The 23,682-nt window shown below is 41.6% G+C and overlaps 1 protein-coding gene across 1 annotated transcript in view; it reads right to left on the bottom strand.

Moving 5' to 3' along the window:
• The window catches only part of OSBPL7 (oxysterol binding protein like 7), a 1,590,705-nt gene that overhangs the window by 902,217 nt on the left and 664,806 nt on the right, over positions 1–23,682 (bottom strand). The window contains exon 6 of the mRNA XM_044054965.1: positions 10,211–10,357. Coding sequence (XP_043910900.1) covers positions 10,211–10,357 — 147 coding nt within the window. The remainder of the gene's footprint in view (positions 1–10,210; positions 10,358–23,682) is intronic.

Here is a 23,682-nt window from a genome sequence, read left to right as displayed (position 1 = left end):
TTTTTAGCTTTTTTCTTAGGCAGCAGCTGAATGTTTGGGCAGACAGATTCAGAGGCCATGATACCCTCAGCTAAAAGTTTTAAATGCTGCTTCTCCAATGGAAAGGGACAACAGAGGCTGTGGAGAGTGTGGGACAAATGACTGACAGATCTCACATGGAATATGGTTGTCTGTAGCACCCAAACAAAAAAAGGCACTTCTCGTGGCTATCCTTACTGGGAATCTGTCACCCATGATCACATTTTCCCTTCCTGGATGACATATAAAAAATATAAGAAAAAAATAGAAGGGAAGAGACCCCAATGGAGCACTTATATTGAGATGGCTCAGTAACAGAATCAACACCAATGCAGCAAATGTCCTGCAGGCCGAATTGAAAGATTTTGTTCAGATTGGCAGCAAAGAAGTTCTGGGGATTAGGCACTTGTATGGCACATAAGTACTTCATGCCTTGGACACAGGCATATGTCTGACATACAGCACCTAGAAGGTGTAAAGTCTTTGGTATGCTGGCCAGATGCTCGTCCATCTATGGCAGGATATCTGAGTTGTAAAGAATACTACAACAGTGATAAGGAAGGACATCTACAGGCTGCCAATACAGCTGTAATGAGGTCAACTTGAGCCCCTGGCAGACCCAAGACTAGTGTAGCCCACTCCTTTCCTCCTGCATTTTCTCCCTCCAACTTTCTCTATGAATTCTCTGTCTACCCACCATGCCAAACATTCACACTATCCTCTCTTCCCCTCCAAAATCTCCCCTCTAAATTCCTCATTTTACTTTAAGCAGATCAAAACAAGACTTAGAACATCTTTTGCAATAAATAAAACAGACAGACAACTAGGCAGACAGCCTCTATCCCTGATTCATACACTTATCCAGCCCTCCTATCCAACCCAGCAAGGACAGCTATAGGCAAAGAAATCCTTCTGGCACAACTCAAATATGAAATACCCAACGCACATCCTATATGAAAAACTGCTCCACATTACACACTACTGAAAGTAAAACCTGCCATTTCATCACTAACTCACCCTCACCACAGCACTACTGAGTCACCCTCAAAAAGCCAAATGGCTCCCAGTGCAGCAGAGACTATAGCTACTTCTGGGCTCTCTTATCTTCACAATTCTCTAGCCTAAGTCATTCCCACCACTACCTGTCACACTTTATACGAGATAAACACATTACAACTTCAGATAACTCGTCCAAACAACCCCACAAACCAGGTGGCACTACACCATCCAATCTTTCTCGATCCTTGTTCCTAAACTATGGGAATCCCTCCCCCCAACTAAAGGAACTACAACACCCTTCCCCACCTTCAGGAGAAGACAGGTGAGGTGAAATGAAGATAAACATTCCTCGACACCAAATCAGACTGCAGTTGCCACACAGGGGCCTTTAAATCTCTAGCCTTATTCTTTCTCAGTTACTAATACCTTTTAACTCCACCTCCCTTGCCATGATTCTCAATACCTCACAGCACTGCCACCACAATGTAAAACTGAAAAATAAACATTTAGTATATAAATGTATTTACTTATTTATATTTATTAACCAGGAAAGTCCAACTGGATAATTTTATCCATTTCTGTGGAGGCACAGGGAATAAAGCTCCACAAATGAAAGAGCAGAAAATACATATACATAGGTGAAAATTGACATCATATTACAATATACTGTAAATCCATAGACGAATACAAATATTAAAATACAAATGACATATACAATAATATACTTATACAATCATTAAAACAAGATAAACATAAATTCTGTATAAACATGCTGACATGTTATAAGTACAAGAGTTTATTATTTTCTCATAAAGCAAATGTCAGAGTAGAAAATTCAAACAGTGATAAGAAGGAAAAGAAATGGGCTGAGAGTGAGAAAAGTATTTGTTAATGATAGTAAGTGGAGCAGATATGAGAGACTGGAGAAATAATTAGTAAAAGCTACATTTATTAACTGCTGCTGTACAGTCGTTATACACTTGTTCTGTTTTTGGGATGTTCAGCTTACTGCCTCTCTGTTTCACCTTTTTTTACGAATTATTTCACCCAGGCAGTACCTGAAAATGGTCAGTTGTGATCAACATCCTAACTCAGTAAACAAAAGTAAAATAAAATAAAACACAATAAAATAAAATATAGTACCGCAGGGACTTCCTAGCACCCCCATCCCCCACAACATGCCTTCAATCTTTACCCAACACAAAACATTGTGACAAATATATGGAAAATAGCTATTATCAGCCCAATCCCAAAGCAATCTAACCCCTGCAAAACTTTCCAATACAGGTCAATCTCTATCCTTCTCACTCTAGACAAACTGCTTGAAAAAAAGAAGATGTAGGCACAACTCAGTACAGCAACTCAGCCATAAATAACACACTTTCTGGTTCAGTCATAGCACACTCACTACCTTATGGACCCTGACCAATAAAATGTTTCCGACTATGGACAAAGGCTAGCTCACCGGTACCATCTTTACCGACCTTACAAAAGTCTTCCACCGGGCTGACAAAAACATCCTCCTCCATCACCTATTACAGCCTCAATTGCTAATTACTTAACTTCATTTTAAAACTATCTCACCGACTGCCACTTCTCCAACAAACTTCATACCCCTGTTTCCCAATCAGTCAGCCTACAAAAAGGAGCACCACAAACTTCTGTTGAACCTCTACTATTTTTTATATTTATAAATAAACCTCCCCTTGACCCACCTCATCTGCACCTCCTTCTCTACTCAGAATAATATGGTAATAATTCCTACAAAAAAAAACAGTAACCACTCTCTAGACAGACCTGAAAAAAGATCTTCTATCCCTAATCCACTGGATCTCCATCATATGCCACCTTAACTCCAACAAAACCAAAACTATGACTTTTAGCACTAAAGAGAAACCTTAAAAAAATCACAAAACTCTCTCCATAACTGTGACCACAAGAACACCCCCAAAGAAAACCATTATCTCTTTTAAGCAGTATGGCATTTGGCTTGACTCCTTCTTTAACTTCTCCTTTCATCTTGAATACACAAGGGCAAAGGTTAACTCTCTCCTGTTTTGGGCCAATAAGATCTCTCTCAACAGCCATAGGCAAAAGTATTGTACTCTCCAACCTTGAATATAGTTTACCCATCATAGCCTCAGTATCAAAACCAAACTCCAAACAAACATTCAAACAACAGCCAATAAAAGTTGTAGATGTATTACCCAGTCCCCTAAAAAATGGCCACAACAGTAAAACAGTGGAAAAAATGGCTTACTTTTCAACAAAGGGATGACCTTCTTCCATGATCCCAGCTCTTTAAACTCCTGCTTAACCAGACTTCTCCCTAGGTGCAAAACTAATTATACAACCTTTCTCTTACAGCCTCAGAAACCATGACATCAATGCCCCAAATTTCAACTCCCCAGAACTACACTCCATTGTACAGATCACTGCTTCTCCACAATCAGTCCAAAACTCTGTAAAAGTATTGACCCACAAACATAAAAGATACCTCATCTTGCCCAAAATGTAGAATTCAGATAAAGGCCCAACTCCTGTCATCAACCAAATGTCACTGTCTCTCATCCAACCATACCACCTACACTGAGCTACATCACACTCTCTTTCTCCTACTAGTAATGCTCTTACCATATCGCATATGGCAGATTCTGCTACACCAGTCTTCACTTCTCACTCATATAAACGTTTCTTTACTATAACTTCTCCTTCCAGCTACAGACAAAGTACAGTTTTGTACCTACCATAAATGTAGATGTTCGAGGATCCACATTGCTGCAGTCCTTACTATTGGGTAGTCCGCTGTCCAGTCGGCCCGAATACCAGAGTATATGGCTGACGTCGGTCAGGGCGCATTAGACTGACGTCAGTACGTCAGGGTACTAATGCGCATGACCGACGTCATATCCTCAGTCTTTTCTTGCCCCAGATGTCAGAAGACCCTAAAAAGACAAGGCCCAAAATACCTGCACCAAACATATGTACAATATATACAAAAATATCAGCATATAACCTCACCTACACAACCACCCCTAAACACAGAGGGGAAGGAGGGTAAATTGGACTGCAGCAATGTGGATCCTCGAACATCTACATTTATGGTAGGTACAAAACTGTACTATGTTCTTCGTTCCACATTGCTGCAGTCCTTACTATTGGGTAGAATCCCAAAGCAGAGGTAAGGGAGGCTGGCAAATCATAAAGAAGTAGGAGCTGACAACATGCCTTGCAAAACAGCTGTGGCAAAACCAGCCCTAGACTTAGAGTAGATAGGAAGGTGATAATGCTTAGAGAAAGTATGCACTGAACTCCAAGTAGCTGCCTCCAAAATATCCTTAGTTGCCACCCCTTAGAAATGCTGTTGAAGTGGCAGTAGCCCTAGTGGAATGAGGCCTAATCCCAGCTGGAATCTCCTTGCCATGATGGGAATAACAAAATGCAATGCAAAACCCAATCCACCTAGAAATAGTTTGTTTTGACACAGGCTTGCCCTGCGAACTCAAAGCAAAAGAAACAAACAACTGCTGAGACTGCCTAAAATCCTTAGTCCTGCTTAAATAATAACGCAATTGCCTGTGTACATCTAAAGTGTGCAAAATCTTTTCCCTTTATTTTGGGGGTCTGCATAAAAAGTAGGCAAATGAATAGTTTGGTTTAAAGCCACACTAGAAACCACCTTAGGCATAAAGGAAGGATTAGTGCGTAAAGATACCCTATCCTTATGGAAAATCAAAAGGGCTCTACTGCCATAAGGGCCTGCAACTCAGACACCCTTCTTGCAGAAGTAATAGCCAACAGAAAAGCAGTCTTCCATGACAAGTATTTCAATTCAGCAGTAGCCGCAGGCTCAAAAGGTTGTAGAGTAAGTTTTTCCAACACAAAATTGAGATCCCAAGCAGGAGTAGGAGCTCTACGTGGGGGTCTTATATTCTTTGCCCCTCTAAGAAACTGCTTGAACAAAGGATGCGAAAACAATGGTGGGTCACAATCATAGTGAGCTGAGATTGCTGCAGCATGAATCTTAATGGAAGAGAAGGACAAACCTTTGTCCAATAACTCAGTAAGATATTGAAGAGCCACACTCAAATTAGGCTCAGAAATCTCCAAATTCTTTGCTGTACTCCAAAATAAAAATCTCTTCCATTTTTCTGCGTACACTTTCCTTGTACTAGGTCTTCTAGCTTCCAGAATCACATTCAAAACTTGTTGAGGAAGTTGAGACCTGCTGTGTTTCAACACAGAATATGCCAGGCTGTTAGATGAAGAGAGTGAAGCTTGACATTGAGCAGATGACCGTCCTTCTGAGATAACAGATGTGGAATCAAAGGTAAAGGCCATGGAGGCTTCCTTACCAGACTCCTTAGTAGTGGGTACCAGTGTTGCCGAGGCCAATCTGGAGCTATTAAAATCATCCTTGGCTTGTCTTGTCTGACCTTTAATAGCACCTTTGGAAGAAGAGGCAGAGGTGGAAAGGCATACACATGAAGATTTTTCCAACTGAAAGACAGAGCATCCACTTTCCAAGCTGTGTGATGAAACCCCTTTGTGCAAAACTTTGGCAGCTGGTGGTTTAGTGGAGAAGCGAACAGATCTATGTCTGGAGTTCCCCATGACACTGTCAATGTCTGAAATACATGAAGATCCAGTTTCCACTCGTGGGGATCCATGATTTGTCTGCTTAACACATCTGCTAAGGAGTTCTGTGCTCGGCAGAAACCTTGCCTGAAGAGTTAGTTGCAAGCTTAGCGCAGTCTCCCATAAAATCATTGCTTGCCTGCATAGAGGATAAGAATGTGTTCCCCTTGCTTGTTGATGTACCACATGACAGTTGTGTTGTCTGTTAGAATCAACACCTGCCCTGGAAGAAGTAACTCCTTGAAAGCCATTAATGCAAACTGGACTGCTAACATCTCCTTCATGTTGATATGTAGATGCTGTAGTCTGGCAGGCCACTTGTCTTGTATCCACTTTCCATTTAGATGAGCTCCCCAAGCAATGTCCGAGGCATCTGTCGTTAAAATCTGACTCGCCTCTGGCCGGGTCACAGAGAGTCCCTTGTTTAGGTGACATTCCTGAGCCCACCACAAAAATTCTTTTTGAAGGCAAGGTATTATTTGAATGACAGTGTCCAAATCCTGGCAGTGCTGTGTCCATACATTTTTGAGATACCATTGTAGCTTCCTCATATGCAGTTTGGCATTGGGAAGCACCAGAATACAAGATGCCATGAACCCTAATGCTTGAAGGACTGTCCTTGCAGTCAGCACGGACTGAAGAGATAGTTGATGGAAGTAAAGTGACAGACTGTTTTGTTTGTCCGGGGTTAAAAAGGCCATCTGGGCTGCTGTATTCAGTCTCACACCCAGAAAGCACATGTCTTGAGAGGGTACTAGACTGGACTTTATTTCGTTCACAGAATACCCTAGGCATCTTAGCACTGCTATAACATATTCCAGATGCTGTAGAAGGTCTTCCTTTTCTTGAGCCAGAATCAGGCAGTCGTCCAAGTAAGGATAGATTTGAATTCCTTTTAGCCTGAAGTAAGCTATCACTGGAGCCAGAACCTTTGTGAATACTCTGGGCAGTAGATAAGCCAAAGGGCAATGCAGAGAACTGATAATGAGAATTTCCAGCTCAAAACCGCAGATACTTCCTGCAACTTAGCCTTATAGGCACATGAAGGTAAGCTTCCTTGAGATCTAAAGTTACCATCCAGTGATCTTTGCCCAGCAGAGGTAAAAGCTGTTGTAACGTCAACATCTTGAACTTGGGAATGTCCAGATAAGTGTTGAGGATAGATAAATCCAAAATTGGTCTCCACGTGTTCCCCTTCTTTGGTACTAGGAACAGGCGAGAATAAAATCCTAGGCCCCTTTCTGATACAGGGACTGGCTGAATGGCCCCTATCTGGAGTAACTGAGAAATTTGCTTGTAAGCCTCTTTTCTTTGTGGAGGAGGAACGTCTGGCATGCCTTTGAAAGGGGGCAATGTATGGAAATAAAACCTGTAACCGTGGTGAATAATATCCAACACCCATCTGTCTTGAGTAATTAAATCCCAATTTTCTTTGAAAAGAGACAGTCTTCCTCCCAAAGGAGCTGCCAGACGAGAATCTACTGGCAGCTGACAAGGCAGGTCATTGAGTCTGTTTACGAAAGGACTGACCCCTGCCCTCACCAGAAGTCTGAGCAGGTGAACTTCCTGTTCTAGGCCTAAAAGAACCTTGAGCTCTGCCCCTACCACGTCTAGACCTACCCCTAGACTGGGAATCATAAGCAGGATATGTCCATCCCTTAGTAGGCCAATTTCTACTAAACTTCGGTGGCTGCACCTGCAAAAAATCTTTAACAGTTTGCATAGACTTAGCTTTGTCCTCCATTTTCTTTAAAACTGCTTCCACAGGCGAACCAAACAACACATCAGACTGTAAAGGAGCATCCAAAATCCTTGTCTTAACATGCTCAGCTAAATTCTGATCCCTCAACCAGGCATGCCTGCGAAGAACAGAACTAGTGGCAGCCACCCTCGAGGAGGCCTGTACAGCATCAAAACCACATTGCAAAGAATGCTTACCCACTTGTTCAGACACATGAACTAAATCCAGCAACTCTTTACACTCAATACCTTCCGCCAAAGCATCCACCTTAGATTTCAGTTGTGAAAGGAGATAATTTTGATATTTAAGCATGTGAAACTGACAATTCAACGCCCTCATGGCTAAAGTGGAAGAAGTATACACTTTCTTTCCCCATCTATCCAAAGCCCTTGCCTCTTTATCAGTGGGAACAGGGTTTTTAACCACAGAGGCCTTAACACCTTTAGGTCCCTGAGAAACAGTTTCGGGTCTGCCCTAGGACTCTTAAAAGATACTTATGAGCTTCAGGCACCCTATAGTACCTATCAGGTTTAACAGGAGCATGAGGCAAAGAATCAGGGTTCAGGGAAGCCTCTGCAAAAACATCTTCCACCACATTCAACACAGGAGGTATAGCTAAGGGCCTATGCTGGGGCAAAACAAGAATTCCCTAAGCCTTTTCCTGGAATCAGAGTAATCCTGGCCTTCCCATTTAAAGTGCTCCCTCATGGAATGCAGAGTCTCTGAAAATGAGAAATCCTCAGGAGGAGAAGCTGTAGGAGTGGAATCATCCACATCAGAATCAGAATAAGGAGGAAACTCCTGCAAATCTTCCACAGAAGACTCAGAAGCCTCTGAACACTGTTCAAAACTATCAAACTCCGGTTCCACCCTAGGCCTCTTATCAGGAGGGGGCATAGAACCTCTAATCATAGTAATCAAATCTTCTGCCATTTTAAGCATATGTTTCTTAGGCACAGAACCTGAAATGCTAGGAGAAGCCCCCACTGAAGCTGAACTTGGCCTACCTCTCAAAGAAGTTTTGGCAACAGAAGGAGAGGCTCTAACTACCTTGGGAAGAGAGGGAAGAACAGTTACCTGAGAAGCCCCCTCAGCCTGGCCTACCTCCTGAGAAGGCACATCCTGTAACAGTAAAGTCTCTGCCTGAGACTCCAAAGAAACTCCTGGCAAAACCTCTGGCTCCACTGAGCCTTCTAAAGAACCGACGTCCGGGACTGCCGGTTCATCAACCCTAGGCTTCGCTGTTTTGTCCTTGCGCTTCTTGGACGAAGCGGGCGCCGGAGCATCCGACGGCATTTTATAATTGCAACGCTTCCCAAACACTAACCTGGCACAGTCTAACCGTCTCTTAATAGTGCGTTTGTTAAACCTAGCACAAGAGCGGCATCCAACAACGTCGTGCTCAGGCCCTAAACAAGGTATACACAAGGTATGGTAATCCCTATGAGGTATCTGTTTCCCACAAGAAATACAGTTATTCACTTTTTCTGACATCCGGTTAAATACTGAGGCAAGAAAAAACCAAAATGTTCCCCAACGGGGTACTTAGCCAACTCTGATTCGGTCTGAAACTCCGGCTTCGGAAATATTTCAGAACGCCAACCTGCACTCGCAAAACTGCTTCTGCATCGGACCATGCGGCAAAAAAGACTAAGGATATGACGTCGGTCATGCGCATTAGTACCCTGACGTACTGACGTCAGTCTAATGCGCCCTGACCGATGTCAGCCATATACTCTGGTATTCGGGCCGACTGGACAGCGGACTACCCAATAGTAAGGACTGCAGCAATGTGGAACGAAGAACATCTTCTGTTTAACATCCTTCACTCCACTTAGCTATCCCATCATTCCCACTCAGACAACACAAAAAGCTGTAATTATCACACAAGCACCTCATTTTCTTCATGAGATTTGTCTTGAGTTTTGTAAATAATGCATATTAGAATAGTAAACACTCTTACAGTTTTGTTAGCCGATGGTGGTATTTTACAGATTAATATTTTCATTATACTCCTCATACTTGTCACTAAATGCAGTTCTTATAGGATCACAGGAGCTTACTAGGCTATTGGCCCTGAGGCCCTTACAAGCCTAGTCAAGAATTCAGCCCATGTTCCAACAAGTCAGTACCGTATGCCACTGTCTAGCAGGGGCACAGGTGGAATCCCAGAGGTGTATTTTCTGTTCGTTATCCAGGTTGCGCTTAAAAAGGTTTAATGAGGTACTCTGCTTTACGTGGAGAGGGAGTCTTCCACAAAAGGGAGTGTCTCTGGGACACAAATCTGTCCTGCCAACAAGTCCTGTTGATGTCACAGACCAGAGTGAGGTCAAGCGTGCGGGTTATTTTTGTTGTATTTCCAGGCTGAGACTGAAATTGCTTATTTGTGATCAGTGGCTCCACCTCAGTAAACACATTTTAATAAATAAATTAATAAAATAAAACCCCAAAGTTAAGAACAAACAAACAAACAAAAAAAAAAAAAAAAAAAAAAAGGTCTTCCCAAGCTGACCACTAATGTAAAAGGGTCCTCCACAAAGCTATGATGGTAGCTCACACAAATATGTGAAAGCAGAGAACTGGCCGTGAATATGTGCTTGTCATGTTGTTGGCACCAACATTAATTTAAGTAGCTATCATCTGTGGCTGCTTAAATTAATCCTGGTAGTGCAGACAAGTCAGATCGGCAACCCTTCAAATCTACCATTCTCACCTCCAGATGGGGCAGCTATCCCCCATGTCTCACTGTAGTCCAGTACCATAAACCATTAAAATTAATCTCACCACAGCAGAATAAACTCGTGTTCTTCTCACCTTTTCTGTGATTCCTGCCGAAACTGATTGACAGTCGTCTGTTTCAGAAAGGAGAGCACGGGAGAGTTTGAGACCTTCGGATTTCCTGAAGAGACGATGATAACACAGTTTGGCAACCCAGGTGTTGAAGAATTCCTCAGACTTTGCCTAAAAAAACACAATGCATATAAAAGAAACAAGTAAAAAAAAAAAAGATTTTGACAGCACATAAGCAAATCATGGCTCATCCAGCCTGCATATTCATCCAAACACTGGATAAGCTACCTGTCCCAGAACACCTACAGAAAAATACTACTTATTTTTATATTGTTTGTTTACCGGGTAATGTCCGACTGGGCATGAGTCCCATTTTTAGCAGAGGCCCGGGGAGAAAAGCTACCAACATACAGCAGAGAAAAATTAACAATCCACACAACAATATCAATACTAAAAATACATACAATGCATATACAGCCTAGTCTTGTGTATTTCGGCTTTTCCCGGTTAGGGGTCGCCACAGCGGAACTCCGGCCCGCTAATGATTGGTAGTGGATTTTTACGTACCGGGTTACCAGCCCTGACGCACAACCTTCAACGAAGGCACACCCTATTCACGTATGCCTCCACACAGAAGACGCTCTAGCTGAGAATCGAACGGGACAACGTCTTGCTATGAGGCGACAACGCTACCGCAGCACCACCACTGCAGTAATCTAATCAAATAACAGTATTAACAAAAATTAGCAAGTATGAGATGTAGTAACAGTGAATATAATAACAGTCTGATTAGAAATGCAGTTTACGAAACAGTAGTATGATCATGTTGTCATATTTTATGTGAACAGAGGCAGTACTGGTTTTGATGTGTGCATATTTGATTGTGTAGGATGCAATCAGTTTAGTTGTTTATTGGACAGTGTAGAACCAGGCAAGCCATGTGCATATATAACACATTAGCTGTGGGGTATGAGCTGAATTAGGGAGGAAAGGGCGGGGGTGGTTAATAAAGAGTTGGTTGGAGACAAGTTGACTAGCCAGGTGTATGGCAGGAGAACAGCCAGTGTTTTGCTAGATGATCCTTAAGGAGGTGTTTAAACTCCTGATAGTTAGGGGTTTTAGCTATAGGTTGGGGAAGAGAGTTCCAGAGTTTGGCAATTTTATAGGAGTAGAGGGAGGTGCCTTGTGTGTTGTGGGGTTGGGTAGTCATTAACATTAGTTTATTACAGGATCTAAGTGATCTAGGATTTTGACTGGGTTGGATTAGGTTAGTCAGTGCAGGGCAGGTGCTTGGTTGGTGAATTATTTTGTGGGTTATGGACTGTTGGTTTAAGGTTATAAGGTTAGGAAGTTCTAACCAGTTGAGGTGGGAGAGTACTGAGCAGTGGTGGGTTCTGTAAGGGTGGCCTGTAGCGAATTTGGCAATTTTGTTGTAGCAGGATTCTAGACTTTTTTAGGTCAGATTTACGTAAATTGGCAAATACCTGGGATCCGTAGAGGAGGGTGGAAAGTAGCTGTGAGCAAGCAGTGGCTAGTCTGGCACTTTCTGTAAGGTAAGATGTGACTCTATATAGGGTGCCTAGTTTGGAGTGGACTTTTTGATGGTGAGTGAGATGTGACTATCAAACCTTAGGTTACCATCAATTGTGACCCCTAGAAGTTTGGTTTGGCTAGTGGGTTCTTTTTTGGTTCTGTTTGTAGAAAGAACTGATAGTGGGGACTGGCATGTTTTGGGTTTGTTATAATTGAAAACTATTAACTTGTTTTTGTTTGGGTTGAGTATTAGTTGATGGTTAGAGAGGCATTTTTCTATATCCTGGAAAGATGTTTGCATTTTTGTTAGCAGTTCCTGGGGGGTTGGGGCTGACCATATAAGTGTGGAGTCTTCGGCGTACTGTACTATGGAAGCTAGCTGGGTAGCAGATCAGAGGCTGTTAGTAAAAATTGTAAAAAGTAGGGGGCCAAGTATGGATCCTTGGGGTACTCCAACAGAGGTTGGGAGAAGGGAGGAAAGGGTGTTTTTCCCATTTGGTGGCTTACTGACAGTAAGTGAGATAACTATGGAATCAGGTCAGGGCAGATGTATTGAGGCCGTACGTTGACAGCTTGTTTAGCAGAATTTGGTGGGGAAATGGTGTCAAAAGCTTTTTACATATCCAGGAATATGAGACAATCTGGCCTTCATTTATGAGGCCTTGGATGGTGTTGGTAAAGGACAGTAGGGCAGTGCTGGTACTATGCTTTGGCCTAAAGCCATGTTGAGTGGGGGAGAGGAGGTTATGATTGATGAGGTGGGTAATGAGTTGGGAGTGAATGCATTCCTCTAAGATTTTTAGCTAGTGGGGAGAGGATGGCTATGGGTCGGTAGTTTGTTAGTTCTTTGGAGGGACCATCTTTGTGTTAGGGATTGATGTATGATAGTTTCCACAGGTAGGGGATATATTTTTCTGTGACTGAGCAGTTGATCAGGATTGGTATGGGATAGGCAATTGAGGGGGCAGCAATTTTCAGGAATTCATTGGGTAGTTGGTCTGCTGCTAGACAGCAGGGCCTGAGTTTGGATAGGAGTGTTTTTATGTAGCTAGTTTGGATTAGGGTGAATCACAACAGGGAGAGTGAACTATGAGAAGCTTATTAGTCTGATTCTCATGAAGTGATGTGACTGTGTTTATAAAGTGGGTGTTAAATTGTGTAGCTACTGGGTCAGTTCCATTAGAGGTGTCTGGTGGGGGGGGGGGGTTGGGGAAAAGCCTGGGTAGAGAAGACTGCTAATGTTTTGTCAGAAATTTTGGGGGTTGTTTTGGTGGATTTGTTGACATGATATGAAGTAGTTTTGCTTGTCTGATTTTATTTGTTTCTTAGCCTGGTTTCGGAGCTGTTGATATGTTGTGAAGTTTGTTTTTGCTTTGGTGGTGAGGTAAGGTACCCATGCCCTGTCTCTATGTTTCAGTAGTGATTTGGTATCTTTTGTTAGCCAGGGTATGGGTTTAGGTTTAGCTTTTATTTTTCTTGCTGGTGCTAAATTATCTAGTGTTTTTAGAAAGGTATTGCTAAAGTATTGTACAGCCTGATCAAGTGGGAGGTTTTTAAGAAGGAACTAGTTATTTTGTTGAAGTAGTAGGTTGAAAGTGGAGGGGGAGAAATCTTTCTTGTTTCGGATAAACTTATATATTGTGTTGGTTTGTGCCTGGACTAGTTTGCTGTATAGGAAGGTAGGTGAGTGGTCACTGAGGGTGTCTGGGAGGCAGCCTGCTAAGTAACTTAGGTTGTTCAGAACTAGCACTTCAGCACACCACACAAAACAAGATAAACAGCACAGTTTCAGCTCTGCAGATCTAGTCACCTCTGCATCCTAGTGCCGTTTACAACATCCTCTTTCCATTCAAACAGCTTCCTTCCCATCACTCCTCTCCCTTAACATATTTGCTATCATCCAAAATGTACTCTACCTCTACTTTCAGTAGCCCCTTCCCCTAAGCCATTTATTCATGCTCAAAAACTATAAAAATTACTTACTTCTGACACTGCACCTCCCTTCCTAACCACATCTTTAATCTTTTTCACACTTCTTCCCCTATCTCCATCTTGGTTCTTCCACAGTTCCCCCTTTGTTCACCCTTTATCAAATTAAATTCACTTCCTTTATTAACCTGGTAGGCATAAAACATTCTTAGCCTAACCACACCCCTCACACCAGGCTAATAAACTAGCCCTCTTACACATGAAAACAATGAAACCCAATTAAGTCTTTAACGTAGTATTATGCCAATACTAGAGGTACTGCTTTTCCTCATCCAATTAAATCTGCAACCTAATTCCAAATTAAACACAAAACGTTTGTGCGCATCAACAATATGACTGCAAGCATCACTGTTTGCTCAACTACAAGGGCAAAGAACAGTTGTGTAAGATGAACTTACCATAACAGTAGATGTTCGAATGATCATTGCTGCAATACCCTTAGATATATGGGTTATATACTGCCAAGGATATAATGGCTGGCCAGCTTCCAAAGCTTCAGGGCATCTTCCAAATGTGAAGCCCTTCAGAACTGTCCAGCCAGGAGAAGCAGAAGGCTGAGCCCTGAAAGGACTATGCTAGGAACAACAAAACATAAATGCCCACAACCTGGCATAAAAACAAGAAGGATGGAGGAAGGGAGCAGCTACTGAAGCATTGATCATTCAAAACTCTACTGTTATGGTACGTTTAACTTACACAACTGCACTATGTTCATCATACTGATCATTGCTGCAGTAGTCTTAACTATATGGGTAGAATACCACAGCTAACTACATTTGGGAGGTGGAAGGAGAAGAGTCCAAAAACCCCTGGAGAATGGTCCTAGCAAACCCTGATCTAGACCTAGAGAAATAATCAAGCTTATAGGGTTTGCAAAAGTATGTTCAGAGGACCAAGTAGCAACTTTTAGAATATTTTAAGAATCTAACACTTTTCAAAAAGCCATAGATGAAGCCAAGCCCCTGGTCGAGTGGGCCTTGACCCTGCCTATAATAGATTTGTCATGGTGAGTACAGCAAAAGGTAAAAGCCTTAGACAACCATTTGAAAACAATCTGTTTTGACACAGATTTTCCCTTATTCTTACTTTCACAAGAAATAAGCAATTGATCTGAATATCTGCGAGATATACTTCTGTGAAAAGAGCACCTGAATTGTCTGTAGACATCGAAGGCATGGCATATCCTTCCTCCCTCATTATTAGATTTAGTAAAGAAAATGGGGAGATGAAGTTTTGCCTGAAGCAAACCCGGATACCATTTTAGGCATAAAAAGAAGAAAACCTGTCCCTATGGAAAATGAGTTAGGGTTTACTCACTAAAAGAGCTTGATACCCTTCTTCCAGAGGCTACAGCAATAAGAAGCACTGTCTTCCATGTTAGTAACCTCAAGTCAGCCAGATTGCCTGGTTCAAATGGAGCAAGTGTTAACTTCTCTAACACAAAATGAAGATCCCAAGGAGGGGCCACTTGTTTACTTGGTGGTCTCTTATGCAAAACTCCCTTCAAGAACATTCTGACATGAGACTGCCTTGAAAGAAGAAGATCTATGGGCAAACATGTTCAAATGGCTGATAAATTAACCTTGATAGAGGAATAAGAAAGGCCATAGGATATTAACTCACACAAATATTGTAAAACCAGAGAAAATCTAGCTCTGAGTGGTTGCTGGTTATATTGTTGGCACCAACTAGAAAACCTTTTCCATTTGCTAATCTATGACTTTCTACTAGCAGGCTTTCTTGCCTCCATTAGTACCTGCTGCATGTCCTCGGAAAAAAAAAACTGCCTAAAAGGAATTAAGACTCTATCATGCAGGCAGTCATCTGAATTTGACTGATGTCAGGGTGTATCAGACATGTCTGTTCTTGTGTGAGTAGATTCAGTCTGTGAGGAAGCTTGTGGTAATTGTCCCTGGCCATTTCCAAAAGAAGAGAGAACTACAGTTACCTAGGCCAAAAGGGAATCACCACAATGACCTTGGGGGATTCCTCATGAATCTTCAGAAGTACCCAGGATATTAGTGGAAAGGGTGGTAAAGCATACAGGAACATTCCCGTCCAAAGAAAAGAAAAGGCATCTGTCTTCCAGGCCTTCTTGCATGGAGTCCTGGAACAGAAAATTGCCAGTTGACTGTTCAAAGAGGAGAGAAAAAGTCTACTTGATGAACTCCCCACAGATGGATCAAATCTTGGAAGACCCCCTGATCTAATTTCCATTTGTGAGGGTCTGTCCTGCTCCTGCTCAACTTGTCTGCTACAAAGTTTACTCTGACAAAATATACCATGCATGTAGCATGAGATTATGCCTTGAAGCTATATCCCAAGCTAACAAGGCTACCCTGCCAAGGCAGTATGGCCTAGTTCTCCCTTGCTTGTTGATGTACCACATGACTGTGGTATTGTCTGAAACTACTGTGAAGAAGTCCCGGGGGCCACAGATGGTTAAGTGAGTTGAGTGCCTTGATCAGGGTAAGCAACTCCTAGATATTTATCTGTTTGCATCTGCCCTTGGTGGCTCATACTCCTGCACTTTTATACTTCCTGAAACTTCTGCCCATGCAAAGTCCAAAGCATCTGCGGTGGCTGACAGATTTGAAGCAGAGAGACAGAAGAGGAGACCTAGATTTAGAGATATCTGTTGTCTCCACCAAAAGATCTCTCTTCTGACAAACTCCAGTACTAAGATTTGAAGAGATAAAGGTTGCTGATACTGGGACCAAAGAGATTTCAGATACCATTGTATCTTTCTCGTGTAGAGTCTTGTCACAGGTATCATGAGAATCTCAGAGATTCTCTGGATCAGCTTGCTCCTTTCATCAAACTTTTTGATCATCTCTGCACAGATGACTTAACACTAAATCTCTACCCAGGGTAGAATTTAAAATCATGTTTTTAACATCTGGAAGATTCTGGGAATGCAGCCATGAAAACCTTCTTAAAACAGTACCAGTGGCCACAGCCCCGGGCGAAGTATCAACAGAGTCATACACACACACACACACACACACACACACACACACACACACACACACACACACACTGCAAACAATTAGTAGTGATTTGTGCAAAACAAAAAAACACAATTGATAAAAGCAGATTTTCCCTCACAAGAAGAAACTGCCAATAAAACATTTCTCTTACTTCCATAACTTTTAAGAACAAACTTTAAGGCATGAACCTGACAATTTAAAATACTGAAAACCAAAGCTGCAGATGTGCACACTTTTTTTCCATACCTACCAATAATTTTCCCATCCTTATCAGAAAGAGTAGAATTGGAATTAAATAAGTGCTTAGCAGCAGTGGGATCAACGAAGGCTACAGCTGCTGGGTCAGGTTACAAAACAGTGTATGAAAAATTTAAAGACTGACAAATTATATGCATCCTATCTGTCTCTTCAGGGGCAGCTGGCTGACTAATAGAAAAACTGCAGGCAGTAACACACACACACATGCGCACATCGTCTAAAACCAAAAGAACAGGAGGAATGGAATGGAATGGGTGTAGGTTCTGGAAAATCTTTCTGTAACAACTCATAGTATTTTCTGAGGAACTGAGAAACACTAGTGTTCTCCCACTAAAAACACTGGAATATTCTAGCAAAACTCTCACAGAAAAAGATCCCCCCACAGGGAGAATCAGAAACTAAGCTCTCCTCTGAGTTTATATCAGAAATCTGAGGGAAAAAATCCTGAATCCATCCTTGAATCTTCCTGTTCATATTCAGAATCCCGGGTCTCTTCAGGAAAAGAGGAATAGCTCTTTCTTTTAACAGAAACTATTTTACAAGAAGGATCAATAGCCCAATTTAAACCCTTAGTCAGACCAAGTAAACTACTCCTGTCTAAAGAAATTTGAGGAGTAGCAGCTGCATGCTTGGTTTCCTGCTTCTTTTTGACAGAAACAACGGGGCCAAATGTGTTACTAATGGCAACAGCTGCTTCTCCAGGGATGAGAACAGCATTTTGGCACAACAGAGACACCTTCCCTGTTCCCTCTCCCAGGACCTACAAGAGTGGCTCTTTCTTGCCCACTAAGGGGACTCCAACATCCACAGAGGATGTGGCTGACCCTTAGTCCATAGCGGTTATAGGTGCTACACTAGAGGGATCTAGGGAAAAAGATGAGTGGTCTGAGTTATAACATATGGCCACCTTCAGATGAGGCAAATCACTAGCCTTCTGTGGTAGCAACGATTGTTTGCTTAACTTTTTCTTTTTTAGACTGGAAAAAGGACTGAGTGTGGGACCGGTAGTCTGTTCCATAGTCTAGCCAAAACTGCTGCCTCTTTCCCGGAGAAGACAAGCAGAAAATGCAGGTAAAACTAGAGGGCCACAAAAGTTACTTTTTTTTAAACAGAAAAAAAACTCAGTAAAAAGCATTTTCAAACATTATGCCAGCCCCGCCAAAGAAAATAAACACAATTTCTCCAGAGAAAATATGTTTTCAGTTAGTTAATTCTACTTACAAACTGACAGAAAAAATGAGTGCTCAGTTTAAAAGTACATTACAGGCTAGAGACAGTCCTTTAAAACACAACACTCTTAGCTTTAAACTAACATCCCAGAAGAGAAAAATAAAATGCCAATAAATTAAAAAAAAAAACTTGGAAGATTTTTCTCCAGAGTGAACCCATCTGCCCAGCAAAGGAAAGCACAAACAGACTGTCGATCCTCAAAAGCCTCAGAGGAGAATACTGTTAGGAAGCAGTAAAACTCTGAGGGGCTTTGCACCAATCTTGTCTGTAAGTCAATTTGGCTCAAGCTGCTCGACAGCTTGGGTGAGTGGAAGGTGCCCTGAAGCGTTGAATGCTGGTTGTCCATTATATCCTTTGCAGGATGTAACCCATACAGCTAAGGCTACTGCAGCAGTGACGAATATGATGAACATTTTAAGTTTCACACAGTTATTTATTTAATACCTTTCATAAGGCTGCACTGACATAATCAGTCACAATAGTAGGTGTCTGTGGCTCTGCAAACCTTACTCATTCTGTGTCAGTAATTCAGCTCTATCATAATCATTAATTTGAACTTTCTAAAAGACATAATCAAGAAAATTTGCTACCACAATATAGAATATGCCAGAATAATTTTATTCAACGTACATTATTGGCTACACTTTGCTGTGAGGGAAAGGTTGGTTTGCTTTTTATTTGTTGTATTTTGTATTAGTTTATTGCCTTTTTATATTTTGAGTGCTGTGATTTGTTTTCTTTACCTTGTGTTTTGCTTGTGTTCTGCTTTTAACTGCATATTAAAACTTCAAAAGACCCCACAGTCTCTTGTGAGTCAGGCAGAAAACCCCCCACCCTGTCACTGTTGTGTTCTTAAATACCACTGTCTTTCTAGTTGCCTGCCTCTTATGTTAATTTGACCATATATGAAAAATGTGCTCCATGCCAGAAGAAGTCTCCTCAAGATGATGCCCTCTCGGCCCTCCCAGTATGGAGAACATGCATGTTGTGCAGTGACTGAAAAACCTGGTTCAAGGCTGAGAGCACCCCAGCACTATCAGGTTTTACCTCATATATCACGCTTCCCGCCCCAAAACTTGGACCGAACCACTGACAGTGAAGAACTTCTTCTTAAAGACTAAGAGACTCTTAGAGGCCCCTGGTCAGCCAAAAACCAACCACAACCACTCTGAACCACTTGCAAATGCCTTCCATGGGCACCTTCAAGAATGCATGGATCATGCAATCCAAAATAAAACCAAGACCCAACCCCCAAAGGCGGGCCCCCCAAGAGTGGCCCCCCCAGCCATAAACACAAACTACAACAACAGGAGAGGAAGCTACTACATGACAGAGCAAATCCCCTAAAAGGAAGGCATCTCTGATCAGTACTAGCAAAAACTACGATCACTCATAAAATCCCTGGAACCTATATCTCATTTCCTCTCTGCTTTCACTGGCTTGTGTGAGTAAGCACAAAATTATCATTTTGTGAAATCACTCCCCTTCAACTATTACGTTGCTGCCTCACAGCAAGAGGTTCTCCCGTTCGATTCTCGGCTGGAGTGCCTTCTGTGTGGAGTCTGCATATCCTCCCCGCGGTTGGGTGGGCATTCGAAAGACATGCGTAAATGGGCATGTCTTCGTTGAAGGTTGGACGTCGAGCTAGCACCTCGGCGTTCATGAAAATCTACTGCCAATCATTAGCGGACCGGAGTTCTGCTGTGGCGACACCTAACCAATAAAAGCCGAAAGACAAACAACAACAATTCCCCTTCAACTATTCAAATTTATTGGAATTCTACTGTATTCCATAGTACCAGAATACAAAAGTGATCACCCCCTTTCAATCTATCTTGCTGTTTTAAAAATAGTGACTCTCCACTAAAACTTAACTTTTTAGACAGGTAAAACTTAAGTTACCTACTTTCACATCTAACTTCTCTAGTGCACACTGCAGTGTTTAGGATAAACCATTTTTTTCATCTTACCTTTAAGCATCCCTGTGACTAGCACTTGCTCTAATACCTGCTGGAAAGCACTAGGAAGCCTTAAACTGATACAATCACTCAACTCTCCTTATTAATAAGGATAAATTAATCATAGGCACTAAACAGCATACAATTGCAAAGTACCTTGCTAAGATCAGGGAAAACAGCTCCTGTACTTTTAAAAAAAAGCACCAAACCAGGCACGTCCAAGGGTCAGCTTCCGTTGATTTCTGTTGATTTCTCCTGCCCACCTGGTGAATCTGGGCATACTGGGGCAATGCAGCAATTGCCTCATGTACACAGACAACCCTCTCCTCCTACCACCCAACACTACAACCTGTGAGAGATGCACTTGCATAGCCAAACTGGAAGCAAAACTCTCTCCACCCAAGATTGTGCTAGACAGTCAAGAGGAGAAGGTTAACACCCGCACTACACCTCAAGCAACACATAGTCCTTCTAAACCCACACCACCAACACCCACATATAGCAACACTAAATCCACATATGTGGATGCCCTTAACTGTAACCTGCCCAAGCAACAAGGACCTCTGAAGCTGAAACGCAAACAAACACCAATCACAACCAAATTGTCACATAGCTCACAACACCAGTGTGCCACCCAGCAACAGCCCCTAAGACAAGACAACTTACCTAACACTTTAGTCATGGGTGACTCTACAGTCAGGCACACTGATGTCCCACTCACCAGGCTGAACAATGACAAAATTACAGTGAGCTGCCTGTCGGGTGCCAGGATCCGCCACATAACTCATGCACTCAAGTCACTCCACAACAAGTACAAATATGACTGTCATTGTCCATGTTGGAGTGAATGACTTGAGACGTACCTCCCTGGACTACATGAAAAGAGACATGGAAGAGCTCTCGGATCATGTGGCCTAGGCAGGTATTACCCTAGCCCTGAGTAGTATCCTGCCTTCTCCCAGAATTATACCACAATATAAGGACAAAATGATTGACTTCAACAATTGGCTAAGCTTCTGGTGTCATTCAAAGGGGATCCAGTATCTGTCTGCCTGGGATTCTGACAGACCAGGTTACCTTTCTATAGCCACTAGAATTGCAGGCCAGTCTTCTTAATGTAAAAACACACTTTAATTAGCCAAAAGTGAAAAGTTATCAGAAACAAGTTAAATAACTAGTTACAAATAATTGCCACTAAGACCTACCTGTGTATCCCAATTCAGACAGAACAGGCTACCTTTCTAATGCCAGTAGAACTGCAGTCCTCATCTTCTTAGTGTAAAAAACATGTTTTAGTTAGCCACAATTGAAAAGATACCAGAAACAAACCTAACAACTAGCTACAAGTAACTGCAAAGTGATTCAAAGGTAGACAAGCCATCAAGGAGGAACAAACACTTTAAAGTAATTTCAAAGTACATTAATACTCTACGGAAAGGGCCCTCTCAGTTTCTACTGTCAGTAACCAATAAGATGAGCAGAGGAGATATGACTGGAAGAAACTTTTAGGGACTGGAATACGGATGATGAGATTGGAAGAAGCTTAAAAAAACAGATACATAGTAGGGGTGGGCAGCTCAAAAGCCTCTAAGTTTAAAAGCACAAGAGGAAAAGGGTGGGTGGGGAACAAATTCAGAAGAGAGCTAGTAAAAATGAAATAAAATTAGGGCCCACTCAGAACACATAGGAAGAGTAGAGATACTGCTTAAAAACCATGGCAGATTATAAAACTGTCTTAAATTAATACTGTTAACTTAAGATAAACAGCAAACACATGACACAGAACTGAATTAAATAGTAAGATAAGTGCAGTATTTTAAATGCAGTTTAAATATATTTATCCGGATGTACAATGTATTCCAAATGCTTTGTTTTCAAGCTTCAAGCAGTCCCAAAATTCAAGATTGTATCACCCTAGATTGGTGTCAAACCCACAATCCCTAGCTTAGGAGGCCAACATCATATCCATTAGGCTACTGGGGTCTGGCTGATAGGTGGGAATACTCACCACTATATCAATAAGGAAGACAGTGTCATCTTACCGGCTGTCTATACACAGTGAAACTAACTTTCTTTTTCTACTAATAATGTCTCTCCCTTTGCATCACATTAACCAAAGCCACATATGAGGTAAAAATTGCCACTCAGGCAAAGGACAACCACAAAACCTTCTTTAACTGTGTAGAGCTAACAGAAAATGATATCACATACTCGGACCCCAAGAACAAGACCAGTCTACTAGCAGATAAATTTGGCTCTAACCAGTACACTCTGTTGCCTTCCCCTTCATTCCACTCCTAAATTTCCATATCACACACTTGCATCTTCACCCTCCCTCTCCCAATCTCTCATGAGCAAGTCCTCAAGGCACTATTCAAGGTCAAGACTTCATAAAGAGGCTATTCAATGACAGTCTGAAAACAGGCTTTATACTAGATGAATGGAGAACAGCAACTGTCATTCCGTTGCACAAAGGTGGGGCATCAACAGTCCTAAGAAATTATAGACCCATAAGTTTGACCAGCCTCATTTGTAAGGCTATGGATCACTACTGAATTAATAAGTAAAGACACAGGTAGTTCAGATCTGTTAAGGGATGATCCTGTCTGCTTAACTTGGTTGACTTCTCTGAGAATGTTAAAAAAAAAAAGCATAGAACCAACCAGCAAGAAATCCACCAGAATCAGCATACAATTAAGGAAAGAATTCACTTTTATAACCCAGTTATTTTGTAATAGGAGGTATGATGGAAAGTATTTAAAAGAAACATAAATGAAAGTACTCAGTAGTAGAAGTACCTTGTATCCACGTATATCAAAGCATCCATTTGTTAACTATAAAGAAGGTACACTTGGAAATGAGAACAGAAATAATTTGATGTGTAGTTTAGAAATGACTGTGGACAGCCTGGGCATATGATCCAATATACAAAATAACTGGAAGGTTTTGCAGGATAATAAAGATTTGTATAAGATGGTGGGGATTACGCCTAGATTTATACATAAAAATAACGTTGACTTAAAAGCTTTATTACAGAAAGAGAGTACTAAAATAATACTTCCCAGTTCCCTAACTGAGAAATCTAAAGGGGTGTATAAATGTGGGGGATACAATATGTGTCATTATATTTTGGAAGGGCCCAATGTGTTTTTTGATAGTTCACCTTGTACCCTATTAATTCCAGGTAGATTTAGCTGTAAAACATGGAGGGTGATTTATATTAGTTTATGTTCTGGTTGTACTGCTTTTTACGTAGGTATGACCAAAGGGCACTTTATGAAAGAATTAGGGAACATCTGTATATTTTGAAAAACAAAGATATAAAAAGTGCACTTTATAAACAACCTTTAGATGTAATAAATATAAGAAGTTTCTGTTTTCCACCTTAGAACAAGGTTTTGCAGATTCTAGGGAAGGTGACTAAGAATTATTTGGAATGAAAAGAAGCCTTATGGTAGTTAAAATTAGGTGCAGACAAGACTCCTGTACTTATTACATGATTGATATTAAATGTTTTTTTGAAAAACAGGATGTTATT

Source organism: Protopterus annectens, chromosome 13.part0, assembly GCF_019279795.1.
Source record: "Protopterus annectens isolate FY-2018-M chromosome 13.part0, PAN1.0, whole genome shotgun sequence".
Taxonomy (NCBI): domain Eukaryota; kingdom Metazoa; phylum Chordata; order Ceratodontiformes; family Protopteridae; genus Protopterus; species Protopterus annectens.
Note: the sequence above shows the minus strand (reverse complement) of the source record. Positions and strands in the feature narration are given on the sequence as shown.